Source organism: Halichoerus grypus, chromosome 13 (genome assembly GCF_964656455.1).
Source record: "Halichoerus grypus chromosome 13, mHalGry1.hap1.1, whole genome shotgun sequence".
NCBI classification, from domain to species: Eukaryota; Metazoa; Chordata; class Mammalia; order Carnivora; family Phocidae; genus Halichoerus; species Halichoerus grypus.
Genome location: NC_135724.1, coordinates 30,845,006 through 30,867,253, shown reverse-complemented (window position 1 = coordinate 30,867,253; position 22,248 = coordinate 30,845,006). Strand labels below are relative to the sequence as shown.

At 37.6% G+C, this 22,248-nt stretch overlaps 1 protein-coding gene across 3 annotated transcripts in view; it reads left to right on the top strand.

The window, feature by feature from the left end:
• Window positions 1-22,248, top strand: part of PIK3C3 (phosphatidylinositol 3-kinase catalytic subunit type 3) — a 140,971-nt gene that overhangs the window by 7,173 nt on the left and 111,550 nt on the right. For all 3 annotated transcript variants that reach the window (XM_078060394.1, XM_078060393.1, XM_078060392.1), the window contains exons 3-4: window positions 872-1,015; window positions 8,955-9,084. In XM_078060394.1, the coding sequence (XP_077916520.1) occupies window positions 872-1,015; window positions 8,955-9,084 (274 nt within the window). The remainder of the gene's footprint in view (window positions 1-871; window positions 1,016-8,954; window positions 9,085-22,248) is intronic.

The following is a 22,248-nucleotide window of genomic DNA, read 5'->3' as shown; positions in this document are numbered from 1 at the left end:
ATGAAATAACTCGAAGAACAGAAAAATCTCACGTTAAAAATTGTCACGTCTGTCCAAAGCAGTCTGATAACTTCTTCATGTTATGAAGGTAGTGGATAGTCTACTTTGACCTCTAAGGTTTTGGTTGTTGTTTTCTGCTTTGTTGAGGTACTGTTGTATATTATAGGACAGTATTATCCATTGCAGTTTTTTGAATAATTCTGAGTTTTTTTCTCTTTATAATATAAAACTGTGTTCTGGAGAAAGCTTATAGATAATCACAGTTTGGTTCAAAACAAGTTTGGTTCTGATAGGTTTGTGTTTTCCCAGATTTTTATGAGTCATTATTATATTCCTTGTGTCTTAGTGATACTGTCTGAATTTCTTTTCTTTCTTTTTTTCTTTTAAAGATTTTATTTATTTATTTGAGTGAGAGAAAGAAAGAGAGAGAGAGCGAGAGCACGAGCGGGGCAGGGAGGGAGAGGCAGAGGGAGCAGGAGAAGCAGGCTCCCCGCTGAGCAGGGAGCCTGACGTGGGGCTCCATCTCAGGACCCTGGGATCATGACCTGAGCTGAAGGCAGACACTTAACCCACTGAGCCACCCAGCCGCCTCCTGAATTTCTTGATTAAAGAATTTACCAGTGTTAATTTCTGTAAGCTTGTTTTTCAAAAATTTTTTTCATGTGTTCTGTATTTAAACTTGAGGTTGCCTACATCAAAATTAAGGTAAGTGCCACATTTTTTGTAGTATTAACCTAATCTTTTGGGACATTTTCTCTGGGCAGATCTTATATGGTTAATTTAAAAGGAAGTTTATATACATACACACACACCACACACACACACATTTTATTTCCTTAGTGTTATGTTTTTGTTGACTTTGTTCCCATAGCTGGAATGAATGGCTGAAACTTCCGGTAAAGTACCCTGACCTGCCCAGGAATGCCCAGGTGGCCCTCACAGTATGGGATGTGTATGGACCAGGGAAGGCAGTGCCTGTGGGAGGAACAACAGTTTCACTCTTTGGAAAATATGGGTAAGCATTTTTGTCTTCTCTATAGGAGTGTTGGGAGAGCTTTTCTTTTTGGGAGAGCTTGAATAGTTTATACCCAGTCTGATCTGTCTGTCGTAGGAAGTGAAAACCTATGTGGTACATATGATTCCTTCATTCTTGAGACTGAATTTGACACATATTTCCTATGGGATATGCAGATAGGTTAATTAAGAAACCTACTGTTAGTGATTGGTAATGTGATTTCTATTTAAAAATAGTCATTAGAAACTAGAATCTTGCTAGAAAAAGCAAGATGGCCCTTTGATGTATACTGTAACTTCATTGTTAATAGAATTTTTTTTGCTTTCTCAAAATAATGACAGGACAGTAAGTGGGGTTTGAAAGCACAAATTTGCTAATAATGATTATAATAGAAAGTTGTCAACTCAGTTTTTAAAAATTTACAGATAATAGAAGCTAAATGTAAAAAAACCAAAAGCATAATCCTGAAGGGTATTTTTTCTCTTTCCCAGAAGAATCACTACTTTTAGAGAATTGGTGATATATATATATTTTTTAATTTTATTTATTTATTTGAGAGAGAGCAAGAGCACAGGCAGGGGTAGTGGCAGAGAGAGAGGGAGGAGCAGACACCCCGCTGAGCAGGGAGCCTGATATGACCTGAGCCCAAGGCAGACACCCAACTGACTGAGCCGCCCAGGCGCCCCAAGAATTGGTGATATTCTATTATTCTTTTCTGTGTTTATTAATTGGAATTTTCCACTAAAGAACATGGTCTTTTCTCAAGTATTGAGTTACCTTGGTGTACAGTTCATGTAGGAAAGACAGGTGAATGTTCAATTTTTTTCCCCTTTACCAATTTTAAGAATGCGTTGGTGTCCTGGTAACTTGCGTATTTGATGATTGATTTTATTTTTCTTTTTGTTTTTAAGTTTTGTCATGAAATTTTAGTCTTAAACATTTCTGGAATGTTTCGATTAATTGCTGTCTTTAGTCTTAATAATCCTCAAAAACTCCCATTTTTGGTCATAAGAGTCCCTTCGAGCTGATCCCATGTTTTTTTGACAGTACTCCAGTAGTCATTGGTAGCTTCTTTGCTTTCTGGTGGACAAGCTATTTCAGGCTCATTTGGCAATTTTCCACCCCGGAACTGGAATCTCTGAAAGAAGCCTTAATTCTTTTCGGTGCAAAATCTAGGTATTATCGAACTTACTAGTTTTTGTCCATTTTAAAGTTGGAAAATTTTATCTCCTGAGTTAATTTTCACATCATTAAATGTAAATGAAGATGATCATATTTTGATATGTTCATTTACTACTTGTGTATATGTTTCTGTGAATTGCTTTTTGATGTCCTTTGCCAGTTTTTTTCAAAAATTGAAATATAATTCATGTGCCATGAAATTCTGTTTTTTTTTTTTTTGAGTTGTCATTTTTCTTATTAATGTATGGGGGTCTTTGTAGATTAATGAAATTAGCCTTTTGCATGTTACATGTTACAAGTACTGTTTTTCCTATTTGACTTTTTTTGAGTTAGTGTGTATTTCTTTGCTTGCCATTCATGCATCTTAAATTATCATGTTGAATTGATCAGCTTTTATTTTTATGGCCTGTGAATTTAATGTTTTAGAAAGTCCTTTTCTATTTTTTTTTTTTAAAGATTTATTTATTTATTTGACAGAGAGAGACACAGCGAGAGAGGGAACACAAGCAGGGGGAGTGGGAGAGGGAGAAGCAGGCTTCCGCCGAGCAGGGAGCCCAATGTGGGGCTCAATCCCAGCACCCTGGGATCATGACCTGAGCTGAAGGCAGACACTTAACCGACTGAGCCACCCAGGCGCCCCAGTCCTTTTCTGTTTTTAAAAAATATTTCTTCTTATGATTTCAGTCCTTTACATTTAAGTATTTGATTCATCTAAAATCACTTTTGTGAGGTGCACCTGGGTGGCGCAGTCAGTTAAGCATCCGACTCTTGGTTTCGGCTCAGGTCATGATCTCGGGGTCCTGAGATAGAGCCCTGAGTCGGGCTCCACACTCAGTGCAGAGTCTGCTTGAGATTCTCTCTCCCTCTGCCCCTCCCACTTGTGCTCTTGCTTGCACTGTCTCTCTCAAATAAATAAGTAAATCTTTAAAATTACTTTTGTGAAAGGAGTGATATATTGGGAATCAACTTAAAAAAAAACCCAACAAATGGCTAGTTATTTGTCTTAACACTATTAAATTAGCCATTGTTCTCAAATATTTTGAAGTGGTACCCTTATATATTCAATCATCATGTATTGAAGTCTAAGAGAAGCAGTGTTGTACATCATATGGTGGTGGTTAGGGATGCAGGATGTAGAACTAGGTTATCTAGGTTCACATCCTGACTCCTTTCATATCTGTGTACCCTTAGGCAAGTTATTTAATCTCCTTCTGCCTCAGTTTCCTCATCTGTAAAAGGATATAACAGTAGTATTTACTTTACAGAATAGTTTATGATGATAAATTACTGAAGACACATAGTTAACTTAATGAGTGTTTATTAAGTATTAGCTATCATTATTTCTGAGGTACTCTGTTAGTTTTGAATACCATTATATTATAAAATGTTTTAATACTAGATGGTGATGATCTTCCTTATTTGCTTTCTTTTTATAATTTCTCTGGATATTCTGTTTTGTTAGATAAATTTTATTATTTCCTCAAATAAGAAAGCTCATTGTTATTTTGTTAGGAAATCATATTGAAATATGTATGTTAATTAAGGAGAGAATTGACACCTTTGTAATATTGAATTTTTCCATCCAGGAATAGGGTGTGTTAGAAAGGTTTCAATTCATGAATAAAACCTAGATGTAATTTCATTTTGAATACCTTGGTTGCTTAGTAATATGAAGGTATTTTAGTTTAATGTAACTATTAGATATTTATTATTGAAATACATGCAAGAACAAATTTAGACATTGTCTGACACATTAGATATAATTTGGGTAAAATAGCATGTTACAGTAGAATGGACATATTATTAAATCAGTATTGTTCCTTTTCTAGAATGCTTGTTCCTTTTTCCTTTACTAGAGTGGGGTTTGCTTGCCACACAGAAGAAACATGGGCAACAGTTTATTACTCTTACTATATAGTTAGTGGTTAAATGTTCTTGAAAACAGTTAACAGATAGACCTCTTGGTTTTTCCTCTTGGTCTCTTTATAAGTGGTTTGCCTTCTGGAATAATCAGCCAGAGGTTCCCTCATAAAAGCACCTCTTTTAGTACACCTGTGCATTTTAGATGACCCTAGGATATAGTTTCAGGAGACACTGACTAGACAGTAAGTGTGAGACAGACGAAATTTCCACAGAAGTGGAGTGAAATGAACTGCTTAAAGCCAAACTCTTTCTCAGGTTAACATTTGTGACGCGGTTTGACTTGACTTTTGGCAAGATTTTGAAAAGTACATGAAGTCAGTAGTAATCAACCTATGAATAAGGAGCACCTGGTAAGCTCACTAGACAAGCATCTTCCTGTGTTCTCATTAAATTTGGTAAGAATGTGATGGGGCCCAAGAATCAGCATTTTTAGTAAGCATCCTGAGTGATTCTGCAGACCTATGGATCACAGCTTGCAAAACACTGCATTAACCTTTTCATAGTAGTGGACTTGTCAGACATAGGTTTGCAGTTTTCAGAATTTCTTCCTTGACTTCATCCCATTGCTCGCTTTATTTGTATTTCTGTATGAATCCCAGTAAAAGACAACTTCCTTTACTTCCTATCCAAACCATGCTGGAAATGGGCCTAAAGATAAATCAGTAGTATTTGTTCTAATTTATGAAGTAATTAAACCCCAGATATTTCCATGAAGGTAGTAGTAGCAATTAAGTGGGACTTAAATTCACTTCCGATATTAAGTAAATTAAGACTTTGAATCTTGGAGAGTCATCTGTTTTCTCTTAACTGGACAATAGGTTATGGTGTCCCTCCATGGCCTGAACACCTGAGATGTCAGATGCATGTGAAACATGTTGGAGAGCAGTACTGATTCTGTGACATTCCCTCGTTTAGAACAGGGTTTCTCAAATAGGAGTTGTTGACTTACTACTTTCAGAATTCCTGCCTTATCTCTGTACTAAGTATACTCTTACGTACTTGATTTTTTTTTATTTTATTATGTTATGTTAATCACCCTACATTACATCATTAGTTTTTGATGTAGTGTTCCATGATTCATTGTTTGCGTATAACACCCAGTGCTCCATTCAGTGCCCTCTTTAATACCCATCACCAGGTTAACCCATCCCCTCTAGAACCCTCAGTTTGTTTCTCAGAGTCCATAGTCTCCCATGTACTTGATTTTTTATTTGAACCAGCTCACTTCTTTTTTTACCTTTAATTTAGTTTGAAGCAAAAGCTTAATATCCCTAATATACATGGAAAGCAAGTATTATTTGACATTGATGGGTAACGATAAAATAAATACGATGAGAATAACTATGTTTTTAGGTTTTGGTAACTGAAGGAAAAAAACTGCAGTGGAATATAAATAATAGTAAATGTATTTGATTTGCAAAATACATAAACAATACCTACAGAGAAAGTCCTTTTATTAGAATGGTTCTTTTTGTGCCTAGTCAGATATTTAGCTCACTGTCACTTAATTGAAGGTAAAAGGTAAGGTTTTACATCAATATTTTCTTTGTTAATCAGTCCAACTCTTACATGGTTGTTCGTCATCAGTTAGCCGAATGATAACATCAGATTTTAGTAGAGGTTTCTGGATACTTTGAACAGTGGGGAAGGAATGCAGAAAAGCTGCACCTACTTCTAGGCCGGTGTTTATACTGACCTTCACCTCAGAAAAAAGAAGCGTAAGAAATTTTATGAAATTAAAATAACTCATTTTTTCTCTGTGTGTCCTGGGGCCTTTTCTTGAGGGCACGAAGTGGGTTGCAGTGGCTACAAGCTCAGGCATCCCCTAGCACAGGACTGGACTTTGTGTGCCGCTTCTGGTACTGGGGCTCTGTGCGACTGGTCAGATGTTCCTGACACTGTGGCAGGGAGCACATGTCCACTTGGACTGCTGGGTCACAGCTGCTTCTGTACGGGCTGCTGCTGACGTTCAGGGAGAGAAAACATCAGTCTTCTGGTGTCCTCAGAAGGAAGCCTGTGCAGATTTTCTTCCACCGACCATTAAAAATCACGTCATGTGCCACCACAGATTTTGTGACTTAGGGAAATAGTGCTTTAGACTGTAGTTTCTTCAGATTTTTTTTTTTTTTTAAAGATTTTTTATTTATTCATTTGAGACACAGAGATACAGAGAGAGAGAGAGAGCATGAGCAGGAGCAGAGGCAGAGGGAGAGGGAGAGGAAGGCTCCCCGCTGAGCCAGGAGCCTGATGCAGGACTCTATCCCAGGACCCCGGGATTGTGACCTGAGCCGAAGGCAGACGCTCAACCATCTGAGCCACCCAGGTGCCCCCAGATGTTTCTTGAACAGTGATGTCACACCAGTTGTTCTTCACCTTTTCCCCTAAATAGTCCTGGTATGGACTTAGTAGCTATTTATTTATTTATTTAAAAGATTTTACTTATTTATTTGACATAGAGAGAGGGAACACAAGCAGGGGGAGTGGGAGAGGGAGAAGCAAGCTTCCCGCTGAGCAGGGAGCCTGACACGGGGCTCGATCCCAGGACCCTGGGATCATGACCTGAGCCCAAGGCAGATGCCTAAGGACTGAGCCACCCAGGCGCCCCTGGACTTAGTAGCTTTTAAAAAGTGGTCTTCAGAGTGTGTAGTAGTTGTCATATAGTATTGGGAACCTTGTGACTACCAACTCTTGTATTTGCTAATGTCTCTTTGGTATACTTGAGTCCGTGTGAAGCAGTGCTTTTTGGAGTGTAGTGTAATTAATAACTGAAAGACTGATCTCCTAAGATACAGCTAGAATAACTAATTGTCTTCATTTTGAAAGTTTAGCTTGTGGGATTTCTAAGTAGCTAAAGAATGGATCGATCAGTAGGTTGAATTGGCAAAGAACCATGGGCAAACTGCAGATTTGTCTTGCAGATGTTTTTCCAGATGCGAATTCAGAAGTCAGGGCGGTGACTGCTGTAGTGGCTTGGCCCTGGGAGTGGGAGCAGCGGCTGTTGCTGGGGCCCCTGCTGGAGTCTGAAGGAGATCCTGCTGTGCTGTTTCTTTTGTCTTGCCTGTTTGGCTTAATTTCCCAAGTGGACACGATGCTCTGAGCATCTTCTGGCTTGCCACCTGGAGGCTGTGTAACTCTGCAGAGGTTCCATTAGTGTCAAAAGAAAGTAATATGTTCACTTGATCATTTGAGTCACTTGGCATCACCCCTACCCCTCCACATCCCATATCCTTAAATCTTCCCCCCAGATCCATCCCAGGGCACCTAAATCATTTATTAAACTGACTTCCCGCCAAATGTACTTATTTTTGATTTAGTTACATTCAGCCAGTCATAGTATTCACTGGGGGACACAGAGGTAGAGAGAAGAAAGGCAGGCCTTCTGCTTCTCCAGGTATATTTAAGGATATTCATCTAAAGTGGCATTATTGCTTCACCATACCCAGTTTCCTAGAGACTAAGCGGGTCTACTTGATGTTGAATCTATACCTGAGTTGAAAGAAAGTCATCTTTATAAAAGGCTTGCATATGGGCTTTTTTGTAATCTAACTTTTTTTTGATCTTTAATATAATAAATAAATATTGAGAATTTTGATTCTTCACAACCAGTCAGTGCCTTTTTTTTTTTTTTTCAAAATTTTTTTTACTTATTTATTTGACAGAGAGAGACGCAGCGAGAGAGGGAACACAAGCAGGGGGAGTGGGAGAGGGAGAAGCAGGCTTCTCGCCAAGCAGGGAACCCAATACGGGGCTCCATCCCAGGACCCTGGGATCATGACCTGAGCCAAAGGCAGACGCTTAACGCCTGAGCCACCCGGGCGCCCCGAGTCAGTGCATTTTTTATCGGGCCTCGATATGGTTGCTGGATAGTACCTATTAATTGCCAACCTTAGAGACCTTATAGCAAGTACGGTTATACCTTACCCTTAGTGTGCTCATGAGCTTGTAGCAATCACTTATCATTCCCATTCTAATTGTTTATGGCATCATTGCTTATATACATTACATAATCAATGAAAATCCTCTTTATTACTTTTGGAAAATCTGTGAAGAAATTTTCCATTAGAACATGATAGTAATGGTTTAAAAATTTTATGTAAACCTTTTACAGTTAAAAATACCATATCAATATATCTACCATGTACCTTATTTGAAAAATTATTAAATGTGAGAGTGTGCAAAATGGACTTACCTCCTCACCTGCACACACTAAATATTTGACATTTACCTAACATTTAGTGCCAGCGCTATTTCAGGTACTTTTTACTTCTGCCCATCTGTTTAATTTTTCTAACAAGATACAGGTACTCTTTATAATCTTAGTTTATAGATGAGAAAACTGAGACACACAGGTAATTTACCCAAGGTCATGTAGGTAATAGATGATGGCATAGCTGGGATTCAGATCTCAGCATTTTGACTTACAGTCAGCTCTGCTGAATTGCCATTTAAAGTGGAGAGTAGTGTAATTATTTAAATTTTGGTTTTAGTCATTTTAAATGTGACATTCTTTCATTGGGTAGGAATTTGGTCTCTATTTTTTCTCAGATCTCCACTGAAGTAATGAAGTGTGTGGTCCATCACTGAACTTTCTCTGTTTCTACTCTACCTTTAAAATTTCTATAACAGTTCTATGTGGAGGAGCAAAGACTGGCATGTAAAAAAGTGTTACATGGATTTTAGTTGCTTGGTTAATTGCTTTACAACCCACTGGAGGCTTCAAGCTTGGCAAGAGAGACATGCATTTTCCTGTGTGGAATTCTCTGTTTGGGAACCGAAATGTCCTATAATGAACTGCATTAATTTACTTCTACCCTGAACATTCTCTTTTCACCAGCATGTTTCGCCAAGGGATGCATGACTTGAAAGTCTGGCCTAATGTAGAAGCAGATGGATCAGAACCCACAAAAACTCCTGGCAGAACAAGCAGTACTCTTTCAGAAGATCAGATGAGCCGCCTTGCCAAGGTAAAAAAGAAACTATCAGAACAGGTGGAAAGCTCTGAGTGATGCCTGCTGTAGAAGAAATTGGCATTATGAATTCTGTCAGATCATTTTTTAATTTAAATTTAATTTTTAATAATAATTTTATTGGAATGATAATTCACATACTGTAAAATTCACTCTTGGAAAGTGTATAGTTCGGTGGTTTTTTAGTAAATTCACTAAAAGTTGAATTGTGTAGTCATGCCACTATTTAATTTTAGAACATTTTCATCAAAAATGTCGCCATACACTGTACCTATTAGTGGTCAGTCCCCTTTCCCTCTGCTCTCCAGCCCCTGGCAACTATTAATCTACTTTCTATCTCTGTGGATGTTCCTATTCTGGACATTTTGTACAAATGGAATTATACAGTATGTGGTCTTTTGTGTTTATAATTCTGTCAGATTTGAGAATGTAGAGCTTTTGGTGATACTTTCAAGATGACTGTCTACCTTTTTTGGTGACATAGTCTTAAAGATGCAAGTATTACATGCTAGACATTCTTATGTTGCTTGGAAGTAACACTATAAAACCAGCTTAAATTATTACCTGGTCTCAATTGCTCTCACACTTCCCCCACTTCTTTTTTTGTAATCAGGCGCTGAATTGTTACCTTTTTATTTAAAAATTGTTTTAATGTAGTGTTTTCATTTAGGAAAAAAGAAAAACTCGGATCAATTCTGTGCTTAAATCACAACAGTATAACTTTTTTTTGTTCACAAAGCACTATGCCAGATACTGTGTAAAGATCCTTTTACAGTTCTTCTGAGAGACTCTTTTAATTCTTATATGTAAATTTCCTTTTCAATCTTACTTGTATGGATGACTCTTTAATGTCTGGAGAAAGTTTTGATGCCAGGCATTTTATAGCTTGTTGCCTCAACCTACATATGGAAGAAATCTTAATTATAAAGAATAAGTACTTGCATTGCTTGGCTTTGTTCTTCAACATAAAATTTTTGTTGTCAAGTTCATTCTTTGTCTTTTAGTGTTGCTCTTTTATGGAAAAATGATATCATAGTTTCCTCATAAGCTTTCTTTCTTTTTATTTTTTTAAATTTTTTATTGTTATGTTAATCACCATACATTACATCATTAGTTTTAGATGTAGTGTTCCATGATTCATTGTTTGTGCATAACACCCAGTGCTCCATGCGGAACGTGCCCTCTTTAATACCCATCACCAGGCTAACCCATCCTCCCACCCCCCTCTCCTCTAGAACCCTCAGTTTGTTTTTCAGAGTCCATCGTCTCTCATGGTTCATCACCCCCTCCGATTTACCCCCCTTCATTCTTCCCCTCCTGCGATTTTCTTCTTCTTTTTTTTTTCTTAACATATATTGCATTATTTGTTTCAGAGGTACAGATCTGAGATTCAACAGTCTTGCACAATTCACCGCGCTTACCAGAGAACATACCCTCCCCAGTGTCTATCACCCAGTCACCCCATCCCTCCCACCCTACCCCCCACTCCAGCAACCCTCAGTTTGTTTCCTGAGATTAAGAATGCCTTATATCAGTGAGGTCCTATGATACATGTCTTTCTCTGATTGACTTATTTCACTCAGCATAATACCCTCCAGTTCCATCCATGTCGTTGCAAATGGCAAGATCTCATTCCTTTTGATGGCTGCATAATATTCCATTGTGTATATATATATATATATATATATATATACCACATCTTCTTTATCCATTCATCTGTTGATGGACATCTGGGCTCTTTCCACAGTTTGGCTATTGTGGACATTGCTGCACATTGGGGTGCACGTACCCCTTCGGATCCCTACATTTGTATCTTTGGGGTAAATACCCAGTAGTGCAATTGCTGGATCATAGGGTAGCTCTATTTTCAACTTTTTGAGGAACCTCCTCCATACTGCTTTCCAGAGTGGCTGCACCAGCTTGCATTCCCACCAACAGTGTAGGAGGGTTCCCCTTTCTCCGCATCCCCGCCAATATCTTTCATTTCCTGACTTGCTAATTTTAGCCATTCTGACTGGTATGAGGTGGTATCTCATTGAGGTTTTGATTTGGATTTCCCTGATGCCGAGCGATGTTGAACACTTTTTCATGTGTCTGTTGGCCATTTGGATGTCTTCTTTGGAAAAATGTCTGCTCATGTCTTCTGCCCATTTCTTGATTGGATTCTTTGTCCTTTGGATGTTGAGTTTGATAAGTTCTTTATAGATTTTGGATACTAGCCCTTTATCTGATATGTCATTTGCAAATATCTTCTCCCATTCTGTCGATTGTCTTTTGGTTTTGTTGACTGTTTCTTTTGCTGTGCAAAAGCTTTTTATCTTGATGAGGTTCCAATAGTTCATTTTTGCCCTTGCTTCTCTTGCCTTTGGTGATGTTTCTAGGAAGAAGTTGCTGCGGCTGAGGTTGAGAAGGTTGCTGCCTGTGTTCTCCTTTAGGATTTTGATGGACTCCTGTCTCACATTTAGGTTTTTCAACCATTTGGAGTCTATTTTTGTGTGTGGTGTAAGGAAATGGTCCAGTTTCATTCTTCTGCATGTGGCTGTCCAATTTTCCCAACACCATTTGTTGGAGAGACTGTCTTCTTTCCATTGGACATTCTTTCCTGCTTTGTCAAAGATTAGTTGACCATAGAGTTGAGGGTCCATTTCTGGGCTCTCTGTTGTGTTCCATTGATCTATGTGTCTGTTTTTGTGCCAGTACCATGCTGTCTTGATGATGACAGCTTTGTAATAGAGCTGGAAGTCCGGAATTGTGATGCCGCCAGCTTTGCTTTGCTTTTTCAACATTCCTCTGGCTATTCGGGGTCTTTTCTGGTTCCGTACAAATTTTAGGATTATTTGTTCCATTTCTTTGAAAAAAGTGGATGGTATTTTGATGGGGATTGCATTGAATGTGTAGATTGCTCTAGGTAGCATTGACATCTTCACAATATTTGTTCTTCCAATCCATGAGCATGGAACGTTTTTCCATTTCTTAACCAACTGAGCCACCCAGGCGCCCTTTTTTTTTTTTTTTTTTTTTTTAAAGATTTTATTTATTTATTTGAGAGAGAGAGAATGAGAGAGAGCACATGAGAGGGGGGAGGGGCAGAGGGAGAAGCAGACTCCCCGCCGAGCAGGGAGCCCCATGCGGGACTCGATCCTGGGACTCCAGGTTCATGACCTGAGCCGAAGGCAGTCGCTTAACCAACTGAGCCACCCAGGCGCCCCGTTTTTCCATTTCTTTGTGTCTTCCTCAATTTCTTTCATGAGTATTTTACCTCATAAGCTTTCTAACCAAATTACTGTTGTCATCTTCCCCTCCGTAATTAAATAAATACGTTTTAATTTCCAGTACAGCTACTCATTCTGAGATTTTGTTTACATTCTTATATGGGATGTAGAAAAGTTCTCAAGCTTTTCATGTGCCTACCTTCTCTCTAAGGGTTTATCTTAGTGATGAACTTTATGCTACTCTTTGTGACTTTTTTTTTTTAATTTTATTTATTTATTTGAGATTGAGAGTGAGAGAGAGCATAAGTGGTGGGGGAGCGGGGGAGAGACAGAAGGAGAAGGAGAAGCACAGTCTCTGCTGAGCAGGGAGCCCGAGGTGGGGCTCGATCCTAGGACTCCAGGATCATGACCTGAGCTGAAGGCAGACGCTTAACCAACTGAGCCACCCAGGCGCCCCCTTTGTGACTTTTGTAAACCTTGAATAGTTATAGAAATTTTATCAAAAGCAGCTCATTAATAGCCATGGGTCACAAAAGGTTAAATTTCAAATGCAGGAGGAATGTAGCATGTGTTGAAGAAGTAAAGCTTTTAAATATATTTTTTTTGCAAATAGCAATATGATTCATATTATGGATGAAATTCCAAATTTGAGGGGTAATAGGCAGAGTCAAGAAATACAAAGCTATATGGTTGCACAGTTCATCTACTTTGGTTCTCTTTTAAACAAATTATTTATGCTTCTGTCCATATGTTTCTAATTTTTTTCCCCAATTATTTTTGATGCAATATTCAAACATAATTTTTATAACAACTGACTATGCCATTTTTCAAACATCAGTATACGCAGCATTGAAATTTATTTGAACTGGACTTTTGGATTTTTAAGGTCTCATGATGTTACGCATTTCTCGTTTTTATCTTTTGAATTTTATGGTAGCAAAAGAGATGTGACTTGATAATGATCAACTTTTTTATGATTGAAACAATAACCCGTTAGAGTTTTATGGGTTTATATTTATTCTTTTGGTTATTAGTGCACATTTGCAGCTTTAGAAATGATGTCTATGCATATGCAGAGCTAAATGAGGTGTTGGGAAGACGCTTTCTTAACATGTTTGTCAATTGGTAGGAGTTGTCTGTAGTCTCAATTCTTTATATTGAAGAATATGGCAAGTTGGGTCCTAATTTTTTTTTTAAAGATTTTATTTATTTATTTGACAGAGAGAGATGCAGCGAGAGAGGGAACACAAGCAGGGGTAGCGGGAGAGGTAGAAGAAGGCTTCCCGCTGAGCAGGGAGCCCGACGCGGGGCTCGATCCCAGAACCCGGGGATCATGACCTGAGCCGAAGGCAGATGCTTAACAACTAAGCCACCCAGGCACCCCGGGTCCTAAATTTTTAAGAGATATTAAAATTTATATGTTGTCTGTATTTCCCAGAGTAGTTAACAGTTTTCAAATAAGTCTTTATTCATTAGTTTATAAATCTTTAAAATGGGAATAAAAATTAATGAGAATGAGTATCTAACAGCCTTTTTGAGGCTAATTGGAGATGAACTCTTTTCAAAGTTCTTTGCTCCTAATCGAATTGTACTTTTTACTTCTGAGTGGAGACTTCAGAGCTTGCTATACTGTGACACCCTGCTTTAGTGTTACTTCATGCTCCCCACAGACTAAAGAGAAACCATTAAAACCAGTAATTACTTTCCCTATATGGAAAAATACATCATGTTTGTAGCATTGTTGAAGGAACTGCTCCCCCTCTGAAGTCAGCTCTTTCTCTTTCTTGGCACTTGGGTTATGTGCTTCATTCTTTTCTGTATGGCAGTTGGTCATGCTGTTTGAGGTTTCAGAACCTGTTCTATCCCTGCTGCTGTAGAGGAAGAATGTGTTTTCAAAAGATGATGTCTTAGGTTTGGTGAAATTGGAAGCTTGGGCACTTGGAAGAACTTTTCAGTGGGAAGGGCACTGCAGTATGAGTCAGAGACTTGGCCATCCCACTGAATCACAGAAAATAAATTCTGAGCCTGTGAAGTCAGAAGTTTAGAATGGATGATTTCTGAGGTCCTGTGTAGCTATTCATATTCTGTTATTTTCAAAGTACTGAAATAGTGGGGCATTGGGGTGGCTCAGTTGGTTAGGCCTCTGGCTCTTGATTTCCACTCAGGTCATGATCTAGGGGTCCAGGGATTGAGCCCTGCGCCAGGCTCCGCACTCAGTGGGGAGTCTGCTTGAGGATTCTCTTTCTCCCTCTGTTCCTCCCCCTGCTCGTGTGTGCACCCTCTCTCTTTTTCTCTCTCTCAAGTGAATAAATCTTAAAAAAAAGTTACTGAAATAGCAGATAATCAGGATTATTTATCTACCTGGATTTTATAGTTATCGCCTTAGTAGAGCATAAATATGTAATCATCTATTTGTAGTTGTGAATGTGCTTGTTCATGTCATTCCTTTTTTTTCTGTGATCTCTATGCTTAGAGTAAAGTATTATTCAGGACCTGCCTAATATGAATGATGTGGCTCTGCTCTTAGATTCGATTTTTGTTGTTGTTGTTTGATTAGTAACTGCTTCTTTAGTTCAGGTTTTCAGATTAGCTTCCTGAGTCTGTTTCCCTTGCCTTATACCAGAGAAAGTATACTTTGATACTTGTTATGTCTGAACTTAAAATTATATTTCCATATTTGTTTTGTTCTTAAAATTGTGCCACAGTAGCTCTCTTTTCCTCTCATTTTCCTTCCCCTCTCATTTTTCTTGTTCCACATTAAAAAGTTTGTTTAGTTAGATTGTCATTATCTTCCTCAGAACACTTTAAAATTGTCTCTGGTACAATACATTTTTAAAAACTGGGAAAGAATGTGTATGCTTGTGTTTCCATTTTTATACAGAAGGAACAGATTTTAGGTATAATATTCTTATTTCTCATACTACCATTTTAAGGAAGTAAATGAGAAGAGGCTGACATGGTTAGAACTGAATAGTTTATTTCTTGTACTTTGATTTTCCAGTCAGTAAATTTACTATGATTGTTTCTAATTGTTGAGAAGGCAGTTGGACTCAGAGTAGAAAGGTGTAGATAAATCTTAATAATAGCAAAGCATGGTTACCACGCACCATACCCATGAGCCAAAATAAATAGCATAGTGACAATTTTCAAACTGCCGTGTAAGAAAGTTTATTCAGTTACAGAAGTGCTTTAGTCTTGACTGCCTAGGGATAATGGGACAAGAGGACTGTGAAATGAAGATGAACTATTTAAATGGCTTGTGAAAGATGGCATTAGATAATTATTAGGCAGAGAACCTCACACAAGCTGGACTAACCATTCTTATTCAACTTATTGCTTGTTCAGCTATGAAAGTTGAATTATAACTGCAGTATGAGTAACTGAAGTTTAAAAGCCTGATTTCTAGGTTGAATAATTTTAAAAGTCAAATGCTTTCAGAGGGCTTTTAGTGGAATTAACCTCTCTGATGATTTTACATCATTTTGTGAACATGCCTAGTTTTCCTTTGAGGAAAAGAAAACAAAATGGGACAGTCTTCGGTTTGGTTCTTGTTTTTTATAAGTTGGATTTCTTAGACTTCGTAGGAAATAGGAAGAAATGAATGCATTAAAATATACTCACCCCTCCCCAATTCTTCCTCATTATCTTTTTTTTACCCAGCTCTAAATTTTCCTAATTAATATTTACAAATATAGTATCTTTCTGTTTGAATTGATTTGTGAAAATAATCAAAGGCCAGAGCTCTGGAGCATTTACTTTCATTGTCCATGACCCAGCCTTTTAATGACTGTGGGCCTTACTTGAGCAAATTTGCCCATTGTTCCCATCTGCTCCGTTTTTCAGCTTGTCATATCATAAGAGTTTTATGACTAGGATGCATATCCACCTGGGGTTTTGGATGTGACTACCAAGCTTCAGTGTTTGATATATATTTGAATCCATGTCTTTAGACATGTAAGGTTAGTGCAAAAGCATGCTTCTCCACTGTCTCCTTTTCATTTTAGCAGCTCTGCTTGATACCTTTGGAATGTGCTTTAGTTTCTGTCAATTTGATTAAGAGGAGGCAAAGAGAAAGTAATGACTAGATGAAAAATACTTTGTGGTCTGTGTGACATACATAGGTTGGGGAAAGTTGAGTGTATAGGTGAGCACTGCGACAGTGAGGTTGTGGTAAGATGAGGTGATGTTTCAGGCTGACCCTCATATTGTCTGCATGGGATCATTCTGGGTCCAGGGTCCAGATTTCAGGTTTATAGCAATAGAAACTGGATGTTTTTAGTTCATCCAGGAATAATTAGTATCTTGAGGATAGGCTCATGCCAATCAGTTGGAAGGGTTATTTATAATCTAGAGCTGTACTATCTAAAATAATAGCCATAATTCACGTGGCAATTTAAGTTAATTAAAATTAAATAAGATTAGAAATTCAGTTGCTCTGTTACCATAATCACATTTCAAATGCTCAATTGCCACATGTGGCCAGCAGCTATTGGACAGTGCAGATATGGAATATTTCCATTATTGCTAAATGGTCTATTGGACAGCAGTGGTCTAGAGTGCCAATTTACTAATCTGTAATGGGTTAGTGACCATATTATTATCTTTCTGGTAACTATATTACTTGTGTCTGCTACCCAGGACACCTTTTCTTTAAAGCACCTTGGAAATTAAATTAGTCTTCAGGAGATTGTTGATTTCTTAGTGAGCCATGAAGGAGCTAGCCTGAAGGAACTAGAAACTGCTGTGAGATATTTCAGTTTGGGGAAATCTTAAAAGGACCTTCTCTCTTGACATTATCTTTTTGGTTATAGCATTACTTGAATATGCTGTCTACACTGCATCTTTTGAATAAACATCGACAAATTATCATGGTTACAAAATAATCCTTTAAAATTGAGATTAAGGTAACAAGAAATTTTCTGGTGACATAATTTTGTGGAGTGGGATTGAGGCTATTTATTTTATTTTATTTATTTTTTTTAAGATTTTATTTATTTGACAGAGCGATAGAGAGAGAGAACAAGTAGGCAGAGAGGCAGGCAGAGGGAGAGGGAGAAGCACGCTCCCCGCTGAGCAGGGAGCCCGATGCGGGGCTCGATCCCAGGACCCTGGGATCATGACCTGAGCTGAAGGCAGTCGCTTAACCGACTGAGCCACCCAGGCACCCCGAGGCTATTTATTTTAAATTATTTTTTAGTACTCTTTAACCTGCTGAAACATTTGCCCTTGAAAGAAAATATTTTACATTGAATGCATTACATTGAATGGGTACTAGTCTAGAGGCATTAATTAGAGGAGACTTTTATTATAAATATGTGGAAAACTTTTCTTTTTTTAAAAAATGTTTTCATAAAAATTTATTCAATGTAAGGGACTTTATTCTAAGATTGCATTCTTTCGGTGCTTTTGAGTATTAAAATGTCTCATTTGATAGTAGCACTTAAAAAATGACTTTACTTGGCAAAATAAATTTTGGGAACATTTTTATAAGTAAAAATTGTAGTTGACATGCAGTATTGGTTTCAGGTGTACAACATGGTGATTCAACATTTATATACTTTATGAAATGCTCACCACGATAAGTGTAGTTATCATCTGTCACCATACAGTTATTACAGTATTATCCCTCTTTGTCTCCACCACCATCACCTCTCTTGAAGGCATACTTCTGTATGTTGGAGACAAAAAAAAGGGTATTACAAGGTTGACGCTGTTGTTACTATTAGTGCATTATGAGTAATAATAATAAGTAATAATGATAATCACCTTGCATGTATAAAGTGTTTTAATATCTATAAAGCCTTTTAGTATAGATTGAGAACTAAAATGGAGAAGTGGTTAAAATCATGACTTTGAACATGGTTTTTCATTTTGATTTCAGTTGTCTCTTGTTTAGTTGTGATCTTAGATTAGCTACTTAACTTTTTCTAAGCCATGAAATCCTCATCTGTACAATAGTAATAGTAGTTAACGTCTACTTTTTTGAGTTATTGTGAAGACTAAATATAAATGAGATAAACTATTTAAAGGATTTCATATTGCTAGGCATCACTGAGCACTAACAAATGTTAGCTGTTGTTATTACTTTATCTTATGTGTTTTCATTCGATTCTAATGAGTATAATGATTGGACTTATAACATACATTGTTTTTAAACTCCTGAGAAGATGGAAGCTTAGAGAAGTTAAGTGATTTATTTAAGGTGTTATATTTAGTAAGTTGAACCAAGACCTAAATTCAGGTCTTTAAATTCTTCATGTAAATGTCTTTCCAAAGATAAGCATATGACTTTTTTTAAGATTTAAGGCTTGTGAAGGATTTCTTTGTATGGAAAATACGTTTTTCTTATCAGGAAGATAAAAATTGAATATAGGAGAAGGGGCAGAGGGAGCGTCAAATGGCATGTAGGGCATAAAAAAATGGTGCCTGGGAACTTAGTAAACAGGATTTGCCTATGGTCAGTGAGTACCCATTGCAAACGTGCTATGAATGAACTAGAGTTATAAACAAATTTATTTATTTTAGAGTTAGAGAGAGCAAGTGGGGAGAGGAGCAGAGGGAGAGGGACAGACTCTGCACTGAGTGCAGAGCCCCAGGTGGGGCTTGATCCCACAACCCCAAGATCATGACCTGAGCCAAAATCAAGAGTCTAGCGCTTAACCGACTGATCCACCCAGGTGCCCCTGAGTTAAAAACAATACTTGTGGCTTCAGTTGTTACCAATGCATAAGTTAAAAGCAATAAATAACAGTCACTTTTTTTTTTTTTTTTACAGTCACTCTTAAGATTTCTTTCACCTACAGACCTCAAACAACTAAGGTTTAGGAGGAAAGGAAACATGACAGTGAAGAGAGTATATGTTGTCCAAAGAAACAATATGGTAGGAACTTCAGGGTACAGCTGCATGTGAGAATCCTTTGCTAAAGATAAAGGAGGGAAACAGATGCTGATAAAATTGTGGAAACATTTTAGAGCTGTGGAGGGGAAGGTGCTGATAGTTTCTTTGTGTGATCACAAAAAATGATGCAGCTAGAAAATTAGTGGCGATGAAGTCTCATTTGTTGACCCAAGCTTTTGTCAAATTATTGCTTGATCACAGGGTAATTTTTTAGAAGGTTAAGGAAACAAAGTGTGGCTACTCTAGCTCTAAATTATAGCCAATATGAAGGAACCTCAGTTGATGAAAGGGGGATAATAGGAACTTTGGAAAAAAATTAAGGATGTCGTATTGTACATTGGGATTGCAGTTATAGCCAAGGAATGGAATAATGGATCAAGTTTGGGGTTAGTCTTGGACTCTAAGAAAACAGTTTCAACAAGAGTGGAGAAAGGCAAGACATTCCATTGATTTGAGAATCTAAAAAGAAAGACAGCCCAAGAGAAACAGTGATTCTCAGGTGATTTGGGATGGACATAAGAAGTATTTATGACAGGAATTGTCTAATATTTGGAAGAAAAAAGTACCTAAGGATAACAGAATACTTATATTTAATTTAATTTTATTTATTTATGTTTTTTTAAAGATTTTATTTATTTATTTGAGACAGAGAGAGAGTGAGAGCACTAGCTGGGAGACAGAGGGAGAGGGAGAAGCAGACTCCCCACTGAGTAGGGAGCCTGATGAGGGGCTCCATCTGAGGACCCTGGGATCATGACCTGAGCCGAAGGCAGCAGCTCAACCGAATGAGCCACTCAGGTGCCCCAGAATATTTATATTTTGTTTTGAAGGCATTAAAAGCACATTGAAGAAGTAGGTCTATGTGAGATAACCCAATTGAATTAGTTGAGTTTTATCTTCCTCATCAAAGTGTCCTTCAGCCTAAGGGAGTTAACTAAATAAGTTAAGTGATAATTGAATCCCAAGATTGGTGAGAAGAGGTAGTAAGAAGGCACTCACAGACTATTCATTCAGTTTTTCCAGTCCTTGCAAGTTGAATGCCTGGGTTTTAAAATTATGTGTACAGTTAAGTTTTTAATTTTTATTTTAAATTCAAATAAAAAATGCATAAAATAATGTAATAGACATCCGTGTCATTGGATGATTGTCATTTTTCATTGTCATGATTGAACATTTAACATTTTGCCTTGTTTCACATTGTTTTAAAAAAGATTTAAGGGGTACCTGGGTCTTCCAGTTGGTTAAGCATCTGCCTTCAGCTCAGGTCATGATGCCAGGGTCCTGGGGTCAAGCCTTGCATTGGGCTCCCTGCTTGGTGGGGAGTCTGCTTCTCCCTCTGCCTCTACCCCCCCACCTCCAGCTTGTGTTTTTTCTCTTGCTCACTCTCTCTCTCTCAAATAAATAAAATCTTTAAAAAAAAAGATCTTAAAAAAAACACAGATATTTGTTAAAACTTCCCTCATTTTTTTTGTTTTATAATTTACTTTTTTAAACTTAATGTCGTTGAGATTTATCCATGTCAATATATAGAGCTTGAGTGCTTTCATTTAAACTGCTATATAGTATTCCTATGGATGAGTAAATTAGTTTATTTGTTCTCCCAACAATTTCAGCTTTTTGTATATTTACAGGGCTGAAGTGAATGCTGTTTCATATTTCATCTTATGCCCACAAGTGATTTCTTTAGTGTAGAAATTTAGGAGTGAAATTATTGGATTTCAAAGATTAACATCTATACATTTTCTGTTTCCAATTTTCAGGTAGTTTTTGTTGCTATTGTATATGTCTTCTAAAAATTGTATTTTTAGATTGGTAAAGAGGGAATAGTAGGAATTGTGGAATAATACTGATTTCTATTTATTAATCTTACATTCAGTGGCATTTCTGAACTGATTGTTTCTAATAGTTTGTCTAATGGTTCTTTTGACTTTTCTATGTGACAATGACCTGTAAATAATTTTTATTTCTTTCATTTGTGTTTTTCTTCTATGGCTGGTACACAAAACTCTGGTATAGTGTCTAACAGAAACAGGAGTGGAGGCATCCTTGTTTTGTTCCTGACTTTAATGAAAATGCTTCTTACATTTAACCATTTGATAAGATGTTGGCTATTACTTCTTGGTATATATATATATTTTTAAATCAGGTTAAGAAAAGGGGCAACTGGGTGGCTCAGTTGGTTAAGTGGCTGCCTTCAGCTCAGGTCATGATCCCAGGGTCCTGGGATCGAGTCCCGCATCAGGCTCCCTGCTCAGCAGAGAGTCTGCTTCTCCCTCTCTCTCTCTGCCTTCCTCTCTACCTACTTGTGCTCTCTCTCTGTCAAATAAATAAATAAAATCTTAAAAAAAAATCAGGTTAAGAAAGTCCTATTTTATAGTACCAAAACTTTATATGATGCATGAGTGTTGAAACTTACCAAAAAAATTTGGGGATCCTCTTACCATATGCTTTTTTCAAAACAGTTAATGTAGCAGGCCTGAGGCTGCCATCTTTAGGAGGTCCTGCTTGCAGGGATGGCTCTCAGCTGATGTTTGTAAACTTAGCTTCTGAAACATTCCCTAAGTGGTATGTTTGACTGTGCCTAGGCTCTCTGTACATTGTGATTGATGGTGAATACCTGCTTTCTTCCTGGGAATTTGGAACTTAAGTAGTTGAGAGCAGAGAACACCTGTGTGACCAGCCCCTGATGAAAACCTCTAACTAGAGTCAGCCTCAAATGGGCTTTCTTAGGCTGCATATTTCTTTCTTGAGAAAGAAGCATAGTCAAGTATGTTTCTTTTTGGGCAAGGAGGGGAAACTATAGGAAGCCTATGTATGGACTTTTCCCAGACCCTGCCTTGTCTTTTTTTCTTACTGAACCATCTGGCTGTATATTCTTACTGTGTTGCTGTAATAAATATTAGCTGTGATTACAGCTGCCCCTGAGTCCTGTGAGTTTGTCTACTGATTTTGGGGACCCCTGATACACTTAATAATGTAAAGGATTACACTAATAGGTATTCTGTGTTAAACTGTTCTTATATTCTTGGAATCATGATATGTTCTGTTTAA